At 43.1% G+C, this 12,935-nt stretch overlaps 1 protein-coding gene across 1 annotated transcript in view; it reads left to right on the top strand.

The window, feature by feature from the left end:
- The first annotated feature begins 10,983 nt into the window (after positions 1-10,983).
- LOC119334152 (histone-lysine N-methyltransferase ASHH3-like) overlaps positions 10,984-12,935 on the top strand; it is a 10,114-nt gene continuing 8,162 nt past the window's right edge. The window contains exons 1-2 of the mRNA XM_037606777.1: positions 10,984-11,117; positions 12,516-12,639. Of these exons, the coding sequence (XP_037462674.1) occupies positions 11,115-11,117; positions 12,516-12,639 (127 nt within the window). The 5' untranslated portion in view covers positions 10,984-11,114. The remainder of the gene's footprint in view (positions 11,118-12,515; positions 12,640-12,935) is intronic.

Raw genomic sequence — 12,935 nt, forward strand, 5'->3', positions numbered from 1 at the left:
ATCAAATCATTGATGCTACGGCGGGTTGTGAGCGTTTAAGTTTTTTGGACGCATATTCTGGCTATCATCAGATCAAAATGGCAGTTAAGGACCAGGAGAAGACGACATTCATAACTCCCTTTGGAGCCTTCTGCTATGTGTCTATGCCCTTTGGGCTCAGAAGTGCCCAGGCAACTTATCAACGGTGTGTACAAAATTGTCTTCACAAGCAGATTGGCCGTAATGTACATGCTTACGTGGATGATATCGTGGTTAAGTCCAGGGAGAAGGAGAGTCTGGTTGACAATTTGAAGGAAACCTTTGATAACCTAAGGACGTACAAGATGATGCTTAATCCGGACAAGTGTGTCTTTGGTGTACCGACAGGCAAGTTATTGGGTTTTCTGGTGTCCAACATGGGAATTGAGGCTAAACCGGAGAAGATCACAGCCATCACCTCCCTGTCTAAACCGAAGTGTATCAATGATGTTCAACGCCTGGCAGGCCGGATTGCCGCGTTAAGCCGGTTTATCAGCCGCCTTGGTGAGAAGGCAATCCCTTTGTATCAGATGTTGAAGAAGACGGATCAGTTCGTCTGGGGTTCTGCTGCTGATGAAGCATTTGAGGACTTAAAGCGGCAATTGGCCAATCCGCTTGTGCTCGCCGGTCCCATTGACAAGGAGCCATTACTGCTATATGTTGCTGCTAATGCTCGTGCGGTCAGCGTGGCTATTATGGTGGAGCGAAAGGAGGCAGGTAAGGAGCATCCGGTTCAACGTCCGGTCTATTATATCAGCGAGGTACTCATTGAGTCCAAGCAAAGGTATCTGCATTGGCAGAAGCTGGTGTACGGAGTTTTTATGGCAAGCCGGAAGCTTAAGAAATACTTCCAAGGGCACCCAATTACGGTGGTCAGTTCTGCTCCTTTGGGGGATATCATCCAGAACCGGGAAGCGACTGGCCAGATTGCCAAGTGGGCTATAGAGCTTGGGCCGCACGGATTGAAGTATGTGCCTCGAATGGCGGTGAAGTCTCAAGCACTGGTTGATTTCATCAATGATTGGACGGAAATGCAAGCACCTGAGGAAAAGCCGGATCACACATATTGGACCATCCATTTTGACAGATCCAGGCAATTGGAAGGCTCGGGGGCTGGAGTCGTATTAACTTCCCCATGAGGTGATAAGTTTTGTTACGTTCTCCGCTTAATGTTTCCTTGTACTAACAATGCAGCTGAGTATGAAGCCTTGCTCCATGGTCTCTGGATGGCTAAGGAGATGAACCTAAGTCGAGTTAAGTGCTTCGGTGATTCGGACCTCGTGGCTCAACAAGTGTCTGGCACTTGGGACTCCAAGGACCCACTCATGGCAGCATATTGTCGTGAGGTGGATATTGTTGCAGGTCATTTTAAAGGCTATCAGGTGGACCACGTGGACCGACGGAAGAATGAAGCGGCGGACGCTTTAAGCCGGCTGGGCTCTCAGCGCAAACCGGTCCCGCCCAATGTTTTTCTGGATGTGCTGCACAACCCATCGGTCAAGCTCCCTGGTGAAGCGGATTTGGCTATTCCTGATCCGGAGGCTCAATTGGTGGCAGCTCTTCATGTCATTCCGGATTGGACGCTTCCTTACCTGGCATACATGAACCGGGGCGAGTTACCAGAGGATGAGATTCTGGCCCGACAGATAGTCCGACGGTCCAAGTCCATGACTATTGTCAATGGCGAGTTGCATCATTGCAGTATATCAGGGGCGTTTCAACACTGTGTGTCTCCTAAAGAAGGCTATGAAATTTTGTGTGAGATCCACGAAGGAGATTATGGTCACCACGCCGGTTCAAAATCTTTGGTAGCTAAAGCGTTTCGCCATGGCTTCTATTGGTTAACTGCTCATGCTGATGCGGAGGATCTGGTCAGACGATGTGAAGGTTGCCAAAAGTTTTCAATACGTGCTCATGTGCCGGCTCAAGAATTGAGAATGATTCCAATTACTTGGCCATTTGCGACTTGGGGGCTGGATATGGTTGGGTCTTTCAAAAGGTCCAAAGATAAGAAGACCCACCTCCTGGTGGCGGTTGACAAGTTCACAAAGTGGGTGGAGGCAGAACCGGTTAGCAAGTGTGATGCGGCCACGGCGGTTCAGTTTATCAAAAAAGTGATTTTCCGGTTTGGCTTTCCACACAGTATCATCACAGATAATGGTACCAATTTGTCCAAGGGTGCCATGAAGGAGTTCTGCGAACGGGAGCACATCCGGCTTGACGTTTCATCAGTGGCACACACACAGTCCAATGGTCAAGCAGAAAGGGCTAATCAAGAGATTTTGAGAGGCATCAAGCCCCGACTTATGGTTCCTTTGCAGAGAACACCGGGTTGTTGGGTAGAAGAATTACCATCTGTGTTATGGAGCATCAATACCACACCCAACAGATCAACAGGATACACACCATTCTTCATGGTCTATGGAGCGGAGGCGGTTCTCCCCAGTGATATCCGTCATGATTCACCTCGTGTGACGGCTTATGTTGAAGCGGACAACGAGACAGCACGGCAAGCTGCTTTGGACCGGTTGGATGAAGAGCGTGACATAGCAGCTGCTCGCTCAGCGATTTACCAACAGGATCTTCGTCGTTATCACAGTCGCCGAGTTAAAACCAGAACATTTCAAGAGGGAGATTTGGTGCTTCGGCTCATCCAAGACCAGACTGATATGCATAAGCTATCCCCGCCTTGGGAGGGACCATTTGTGGTCAGCAAGAATCTGCACAACGGGTCATACTATCTGATCGATATTCGAGAGCATAAAGACTCACATACATCAGAGGAAGAGACCAACAGACCGTGGAACATAGCTCATCTTCGGCCTTACTATACCTGAGCCATTGGCTCCACTTATGTACATATTACGATGATGTATATATTATGATTAAATATAATAAACCGGAACCTCAGCTAAAGCGGGGTATCTGTTCTTTTACATCATGTGTGGTTACACGGAGTTGTTCTAAAGCGGCCTCCGGTTTACCCCTTGAGTTAGCTTTTCAAAAGCATCATGTTATATCACTTGGGGGCTTGGTCGTGTCCGAACCATTGCAATGCCTCTTGATAGGCGAAAGCCACCAGATCACTTGGGGACTTGGTCACGTCTGAACCAGTCATGCCTCTTGATCGGCCTAAGGCCACATCATCACTTGGGGGCTTGGTCGAACCCGAACCATTGCCATGCCACTTGATCGGCATAAATGCCACGGTTTCATTTGGGGACCTGGCTGACTTGAACCATAGCTACACCTATCGGGAGCTTGGTCGTGTCCGACCATGGTAACGCCATCTGATCAGCTCAAATAAGCCTCTTTTTGCAAACGGTTTTGTCATTGCCTTTGCTTCACATTTTTCTTTGAAAGATATTTCTTTCTTTTTATTGCGTTTTTTAAACCGACAAAGTTTTAAGCCGGTTCAAACTGTCAATTGACGGAACACGGTCCATTTTAATCCAGAGACTATTTGCTCGGTTTGATTTTTTGTTAACATCTTATTACGGAGTAACACAGTGTTTATTATAACCCGGCACGGTTTACATGGTAAACCGGCATCATATATATACAGGAGCTGCTATCTCCTCCAACAGTGTGGGTTTATAAAATTCCGCTTCAAGATTGGCCAAGCCAACTTCACGTCCAATGATGGCAGGTATTATGTATCTCAAAATTTGGTCATATACTTAAAAATTTCGGATGCTTTGATTTCATGTATGTAGACATCATATTCCGCCTGACGGTACAACCGCGGTGGCACTTTAAGATTTTTGTTGCAGAAAGTACTTTGGAAAGTAAATCACCCAAAGGAAAAGCAAGTTGCAGTAATTATGCACGAAGGCATATCAGCATCAAAAGTATCAGCTAGCCTATTACAAGGCAACACGGTGCCCACAATAAGATCATTGTTTTTTGCAAGGGAGAAGCAGTTTTAAACCGGCTTCCAGTTCAAGCTTGGTCACCAGCCCGGCCTGATGGTTGTGGGTCATCCCGCGCCGCTTCAGCTTCAGTTTCTCTACCCAGCGGCTGAAAATCAACAGTTGTCCAGTCGATTCCCATCAATGCTTGAAAGACAGCTTCATCATGGATCAGCAATGACGGGTCAATATCGGGAGCGTAAGTATGCTTATACTCGAGGACGAGCAGGAATTAAGCTTGGGGATGCTGATACGTCTCCAACATATCTATAATTTTTGATTGTTCCATGCTATTATATTATCAACCTTGGATGTTTTATATGCATTTATATGCTATTTTATATGATTTTTGGGACTAACCTATTAACCTAGAGCCCAGTGCCAGTTTCTGTTTTTTCCTTATTTTAGAGTATCGCAGAAAAGGAAAATCAAACAGAGTCCAATTGACCTGAAACTTCACGGAACTTATTTTTGGAAGGAAAGCAACCTGGGAGACTTGGAGTCCACGTAAGGGAAGCAACGAGGAAGCCACGAGGCAGGGGGCGCGCCCTCCACCCTCGTGGGCCCCTCGTGGCTCCCCTGACGTACTTCTTCCGCCTATATATCTCCATATACCCTAAAACGATCGGGGAGCACAATAGATCAGGAGTTCCGCCGCTAGAAGCCTCCGTAGCCACCGAAAACCAATCTAGACCCGTTCCAGCACCCTGCCGGAGGGGGAAATCCCTCTCCGGTGGCCATCTTCATCATCCCGGTGCTCTCCATGATGAGGAGGGAGTAGTTCTCCCTCAGGGCTGAGGGTATGTACCAGTAGCTATGTGTTTGATCTCTCTCTCTCTCTCTCTCTCTCGTGTTCTTGAGGTGATACGATCTTGATGTATCAGGAGCTTTGCTATTATATTTGGATCCTATGATGTTTTCTCCCCCCCTCTACTCTCTTGTAATGGATTGAGTTTCCCCTTTGAAGTTATCTTATCGGACTGAGTCTTTAAAGATTTGAGAACACTTGATGTATGTCTTGCCGTGCGTATCTGTGGTGACAATGAGATATCACGTGACTCACTTGATGTATGTTTTGGTGATCAACTTGCGGGTTCCGCCCATGAACCTATGCATAGGGGTTGGCACACGTTTTCGTCATGATTCTCCGGTAGAGACTTTGGGGCACTCTTTGAGGTTCTATGTGTTGGTTGAATACATGAATCTGAGATTGTGTGATGCATATCGTATAATAATACCCACGGATACTTGAGGTGACATTGGAGTATCTAGGTGACATTAGGGTTTTGGTTGATTTGTGTCTTAAGGTGTTATTCTAGTATGAACTCTAGGGCTGTTTGTGACACTTATAGGAATAGCCCAACGGATTGATTGGAAAGAATAACTTTGAGGTGGTTTCGTACCCTACCATAATCTCTTTGTTCGTTCTCTGCTATTAGTGACTTTGGAGTGACTCTTTGTTGCATGTTGAGGGATAGTTATGTGATCCAATTATGTTATTATTGTTGAGAGAACTTGCACTAGTGAAAGTATGAACCCTAGCCTTGTTTCCTAGCATTGCAATACCGTTTGTGCTCACTTTTATCATTAGTTACCTTCCTGTTTTTATATTTTCAGATTACAAAAACCATTATCTACTATCCATTTTGCACTTGTATCACCATCTCTTCGCCGAACTAGTGCACATATATAATTTACCATTGTATTGGGTGTGTTGGGGACACAAGAGACTCTTTGTTATTTGGTTGCAGGGTTGCTTGAGAGAGACCATCTTCATCCTACGCCTCCTAAGGATTGATAAACCTTAGGTCATCCACTTGAGGGAAATTTGCTACGTCCTACAAACCTCTGCACTTGGAGGCCCAACAACGTCTACAGGAATAAGGTTGTGTAGTAGACATCAATTGACATGTCATAAAAGAACAATTCATGCACACAAAGTAAAGGCCAATGCATAGTATAAACAGTTTCTTGCAATTTTTTCGTGTTGGAAACATAAAGAGGCGGAGATGTAGTTCCTCTCTCATAATAATTACAAGTAGGAGCAGCAAGCACATGTATATTATATCTATCAAAATCATCATGTGTAATAGTAAAATGCAACCCATCAATATAATCCTTAATAAGAGTAAACTTCTTCGATATAGTGTAGTTGGGAGAATTCAAAAAGATAATAGGACTATCATGCGTGGGTGCAATAGCAACAATTTCATGTTTAACATAAGGAACTATAGCAAGTTCATCTCCATAAGCATAATTCATATTGGCATCTCGGCCACAAGCATAGCAAATATCATCAAAAAGGGATATTTCAGAAGAATCAACTGGATCATAGCAATTATCATAGCATTCATCCTTCGGTAAGCATGAAGGGGAATTAAACAATGTATGAGTTGAAGAGTTACTCTCATTAGAAGGTGGGCACGGGTGATCAATCCGCTCTTCCTCCTTTTGTTCTTCGCTCTCCTCCTCATCTTTTTCATCCAATGAGCTCACAGTTTCATCAACTTCTTCTTCCATAGATTCCTGCAAAATATTAGTCTCTTCTTGGACAACGGAGACTTTCTCAATAAGCGCATTAATATAGGAATTATATTCATAATTATCATAGCAATATTTTAGATAGCTAAATTTTCAGGCCTATAAACATCATCATCAAAAGCTTCATACTTTTCAAACAAAGATTCAATTTCATAAGCACCCTTAAAAGCAACAAATTCTTCTATTTGTTCCACATCATAGTAATCATATATACCATTAACATAAGAAGCTAAGGCTTCATTATCATTAAATTTGCATGAAAAGGGAAGGTGTCGAGCCTTCATCCTAGAGCAACAAGTATAATCATAACTCAAGCATACTTGCCGATCATACCACTTCAATATATAAATTTGATCCCATAATAGTTTCCCTTTTTGTGTCAAGCGATAATCCCTAAAATATTCACGTTGATGCAACGTTACTCCCATTACCAGATTGAATGAGGTTTTCTCAGGATTATCAAAGTAGTACATAATTTCTATCACATAACGAGCATCGAGGGTTTTAGGAGGTTCCTCATCTCCATGACTAGCAAGTACACCTAATTTTTTTTGGTATTTCGTGTTCCATATCCATAAGTAATGATAGAGAACAACTAAGAACAACAAATAAAAATTACTTAGTGATAAAGCAAACAAGCACACACGAGAATATTCACCCCACGCTATTGCTCCCCGGCAATGGCGCCAGAAAAAGGTCTTGATAACCCATAAGTATAGGGGATCGCAACAGTTTTCGATAAATAAAAGTGTCGAACCCAACGAGGAGCTAAAGGTAGAACAAATATTCCCTCAAGTTCTATCGACCACCGATACAACTCTACGCACGATTGACGTTCGCTTTACCTAGAACAAGTATGAAACTAGAAGTACTTTGTAGGTGTTTTTGGATGGGTTTGCAAGATAATAAAGATTACGTAAATAAAAAGTAGGAGTTGTTTAGATAAAGACACAACTAAGTTAGTTTTAGTAAAGAACTTTTTGTTACGAGAAAGTTATTTGTCCCTAGGCAATCGATAACTGGATCGGTAATCATTATTGCAATTTTATATGAGGGAGAGGCATAAGCTAACATACTTTGTCTACTTGGATCATATGCACTTATAATTGGAACTCTAGCAAGCATCTGCAACTACTAAGATTATTAAGGTAAAACCCAACCATAGCATTAATGCATCAAGTCCTCTTTATCCCATACGCAACAACCCCCTTACTCGGGTTTGTGTTTCAGTCACTCACGCAACCCACTATAAGCGAATCATGAACGTATTGCAACATCCTAAAGCGGGTATCCCTCATGCTTGTGTAACACGGAGAGCACCATAGGACAGCACCAATAATAAAACATGCAACTCAAACCAATCTTGATCATTAAATAGCCCATAGAACAAAACGGATCTACTCAAACATCATAGGATAGCCATACATCATTGAGAAATAATATATAGCGTTGAGCACCATGTTTAAGTAGAGATTACAACGGGTAAGAGAGAGGTTACACCGCTGCATAGAGGGGGGAAGAGTTGGTGATGATGGCGGTGAAGTAGTCGGTGAAGATTGTAGTGATGACGATGGCCCCCCGGTGGCACTCCGGTGCCACCGGAAGCGAGGAGGAGAGAGCCTCCCTCCTCCTTCTTCTTCCTTGACCTTCTTCCTAGATGGGAGAAGGGTTTCCCCTCTGGTCCATGGCCTCCATGGCATGGGAGGGGCGAGAGCCCCTCCGAGATTGGATCTGTCTCTCTGTCTCTCTCTGTTTCTGCGTCCCCAGATTCTACCCTTTCACCGTTTCTTATATTCCCGGAGATCCGTAACTCCGATTGGGCTGAAATTTTAACATGATCTCTATCTGGATATTAGCTTTCTTGCGGCGAAAGAAGGGCATCAACCGTCTTACGGGGTGGCCACGAGGGTCAGGGGCGCGCCCCCTGCCTCGTGCCTCCCTCGGGCACCGTCTCGCGTGGATTTTCTTCCCAAAAATCATATATATTCCAAAAAAAATCTCCGTCAGTTTTTATCCTGTTTGGACTCCGTTTGATATGGATATTCTGCGAAACAAAAAACATGCAACAAACAGGAACTGACACTGGGCACTGGATCAATATGATAGTCCCAAAAATAGTATAAAAAGTTGCCAAAAGTAAAGTTGTAGAATATTGGCATGGAACAATCAAAAATTATAGATACGACGGAGACGTATCAGATCACTAGACAAATAGTTAGTTAGGCATGAGAGATTTTGGGAAATACAAATATGCATCTTCACTTGTTGTGCCTCTTTGGCGTGACAATCGAGGAACATCTCAAACTCTAAAGCTTAGTCCTTTCCTTTTCTTTTGAGAGAATTTCAATTTATTTTGCTAGTTGACCCATGAGAAATATTGTATTATTCACAGACATATATACACATGTACAATTACAATCTCATCACTAGGTCTAAGTCTAACAATAATGATTTTAGAAAGATGTAAACAAAGAGTATACAAACCCTTCTGTTAAAGTTGTCATAGAGAAATGAGCTATGCACTTTTGTTTTTGTTTGCATATATATTTTTTGACAAGAAAGCAGACCATCTGCCGCTTCATTGAGATAAGGGGAACAAAATGTGGTTACAACAATAATGTAGATGAAAAAAAAGAAACAATGGTCGACAAAGCCATCTCTCAACGAAACATGCCTCCATCACCATATTTGAATGAGTTGTGAGTGGGTTATTGAAAAAGGCCTCCAAGGAGGGGAAACAACTGGCTATATGCGCCATCGTGGCTAGCTTCATCTCATCGACCCTTGAAGAAGGGTCCAATTGTTTACAACCTATGCGGCTACCTCATGCCCTGACCAGACATGATCCACTGTCGAGGAAGTACTATTCGACAGTGCCTTCAAGAAGGAGCAAAACACTCTCTAGCACTATAATCACCTGCATCGCCCCCGTCAAAGAATTAGCTTTCACGAGAGCGCCTCTCCGGCACATAGTTTTTTTACAGTAGCCTCTCTACCGCATTGTTGGCATATAACCATCTCCTCTTTGAAGCAGATTTTGAGCCATTACAACACCAAGGCCCCGTCCGGAAGTCGTCCAGCTTCTCTAAATTCCCAACTCCCGCTCCTCCATCAGGGATCCAGCTTCTCGGGAGAATTTTGTTTCGTTTGGCAACACGACACTCGCCCGAAACAGGAGCAAAGCAGGCCACATGCGACTACAAAACGAATCATTTTCTTGATTTGGCGGTGACATTCCTAGTAATTATGCCGAACTCCCTCTGCGCCGTTTCGTGAAGCTGGGCTTGGGCAGCTTCTCAAATTTGCACTGGAGGAGGCCTCCACTTCTTGAAGCTGGCTTCGCGGAGCCGAGGCGTTCGGCCAACTCCTCAAGCGGAGCTGGAGAGCTTCCGAATGGGCTCTAACAAGCTTCAGATCACAATATTGATGTGTGACCATACAATTGCAATTGCACGTGTGCACACATGTAGTTTCTTATGAGGAAGCGAGCAAATGAAGATGGATTCTATCAATGTTTGGTAGTGCATGTTGGAAGAACAAAAATAGCTAACAAGACATCTTGATTGTTAAAAGGACACATAGAGCGGCGAATTTCAAGATTAAAATATTTTTTCTATAACAGTAAAGCATGTGTGTATGTGTTCAGTTACGAGCATCAAAGGACAATGTAGATACATGATTTTTTTAGATAAAAGGGAATATATTAATATGGAGAAGATACCAATTACACCCGGTCTTTGCACCAATACGATCTCCAGAGGTACTTAAGGCATCAAAGATGCACACGACCAAATTATTACTACCCCCTTTTCAAATTTAAACTAAAACCAGAACAAGTATTTTGGAACGGTGAGAGTACAAAAGAAGGGAAAAAAGCAAACAACAGAACAAGTACAACAAACAATAACGACAACCATCAAAATATTTTCCCATCATATTTTTCAATGGAGATTTTACCTACAACTTCATGTGATATGTCGAATTAAAAAAATAAATTTAAATTGTTGCGTGTTATGTAATAATATTTATTTTCTATTTTTAATCACTAATTAATGCACCATATGAAGAACATACAATATATATTTACCTGAAATGCCTAATTTTTTACATGAATGGATAAGACATGTTTATGAGAATTTTCATATATTATTCATATTTTTGTAAGTTCATGGATTAGTTATACATTTCCTAAGAGTACATGATTTAAATTTAAATTTAAAGAGTGAAATCTTATTCTATTTTGCATAAGGTCCAAGCCCAAAAAGGCCTAGCCCGAAAACGGCCCAACCCAAAACCTAAACATAGATTAGAAAAAATAAAAACTTCACCCCTGCCCGTCGGCCACCCCTCCTCGGCTCCTCCTCAGCCCGTCGCTGAGCTTGGCGGCGGCGCTCACCTCGCTCCGCTCCGCCGCTACTCGGCCCCCTCTGCCGCTCCCCGGTCCCCTCCGCCGCCCCGGCTCAGCCGCCTGCCGGTCGCCGTCACCACTTCACCGGCTTCTGCCCCGGTGCCCCGCACGAGCTCGACGGCGCCCGCCCGCTTACCTTTCCACTTCCCTGCTACCGCCGCCCCTCTCGTACTGTCGTCGCCCGCTGATCTCATTTTACCATCGACAACAAGCTCATCAAGGTCCATATTTGGGACATGGTTCGTTCTCTATGCCGTGCCGTTTCTGTTACTTGCTAGTTGCAGCTGGGAACTCTGAATTCATTGCTGTAGCATGTACTGGTGTAGCATATCAAGTCTGAACTCTGTTTATTCAGTAAGCATATCAACTAGGAATTGCCCTGCTAACAAGCAAGTAATGGTCATGTACTAGTTTGCAGTATATTAGTTATCTTGGTTAGATGTTTTTTCTAATTGATGTTGTTAACCATGTATCACTCAGTAATGATAGTTAGCAAATGCCATGCCATAACAAAGACACCATGCAGTTCTGCAGTGTCCAATTAGCTAGTCTAGCTCCAGTTGTATGGTGTTCTATGTCTACGTGATGCTGTTTGCTGATGGAGCTTGATGGTGCTGGGCTGCTGTCTGGTCTTTTCTTGTTTTTGATATGATGGCGATGCTTGTTCTATTGATCCTGGCAGTAGCCTTTTATTAGCATGTGCACTTGGACTTAGAGCTGCAAGGTGCTGAAGTATGTCCTGTTGAGATGTTGTGTACTTGTTTTTCTTGTATTGTCCGAACATTTTTTTCCGCTTCCGTTCAGCCACCACTCTGTTATCGTACCAACACCATGTACATTTCCGATATATTCTGTATTTTTTTCCGCATCCGAGAAAAAAATGGAATAGGATATGGTATGAGCATTATCCATCCGAATCCGATTCGGTTTCACCCTTACTAGTGAGCAAATAACCAAGTGGCATGGTCAACCCCTCACATGGTTGGTCATTGTCAGTGTTATTGTAAGCAGTTTTGGACCAAGGCGCACCGCTTTAGCAAGTTTAGGGGGTCCAAATATGTGATTTTAGAGTAGGAGGACTAAAGCGAGTGCACCACACTACTTAAGGAACTGATGGTGGATTTTACACTATGTTTATGTTAGACTGAACATAAGCTAGAAAGAAAATTCTACTGTAAATATGATCGGCACAGTAGGCTGTGTGAAAAAAACTGTTTAAAAGTGGACTCATATTCTACAGTCCACCAATTTATCTTATTTACAATCTACCCGTTCGCCAATCTACACAGATAGGGAACTTTGCTTACAGTTTGGCCTAGTAACAGACTCGGTGGGCGCCCAAATTCTTCAGCGAAGCTGTGCAAGGAAGCAGCGTACCTATAAGAGTAGAGGAAAAGGAACTGATCGCCATGGCTAGGGAAGATCGCCGGGCAGGGAAGGATTGCTCCTTTGCGTGTATCTATCGAGGCCCGATAGGAAGAGCAAGTAGGATAGGGTGGTCGGTCATGGTTACTATAATGCTTAAACAGTCGCCACAAACTGTCAGATTTGAAAAATCTGCAAGGCATTAAAATTCAAGTTGAACAAATTCAAAGAGAGAAATTCTAGTGATATTATTATCAATATTTGTTGTGCAGGGACCTGAGCATGTATTTTATGAATTGACTAAGGCGCTGAAAGATCCTGCAGATTTTGTAGATTTTGATCTGCCATCTGCGTTGAAAGAATGGAAGCTGGGCTACTACATACCAATTAAGCGGAGTATCCTTGCCTATCATTTCTTGAAGCCTATTTACTTCTCAAGTTCTTAGAGCAGCAATCATGTGCACCATTGCATGATTTAATTTAGTAAAATGTCGGGTTGAAGTTTTCATGTTCTGCTATGTTGTGAAGTATGATTCATCATACCTTTCAATGTATTTCACTTGACAGTTTGGATTTGTGATACACCTAAAACTGTAATGTAACATGTGAGGAAATCTGATGCTAGTCTTGGATGTAGAAAGCAACATGGTATGGGGAAATAAATATTTTTACATTTTGTAATAATTTTCTTA

This window comes from Triticum dicoccoides, chromosome 7A (assembly GCF_002162155.2).
Source record: "Triticum dicoccoides isolate Atlit2015 ecotype Zavitan chromosome 7A, WEW_v2.0, whole genome shotgun sequence".
In the NCBI taxonomy this organism is placed as follows: Eukaryota; Viridiplantae; Streptophyta; class Magnoliopsida; order Poales; family Poaceae; genus Triticum; species Triticum dicoccoides.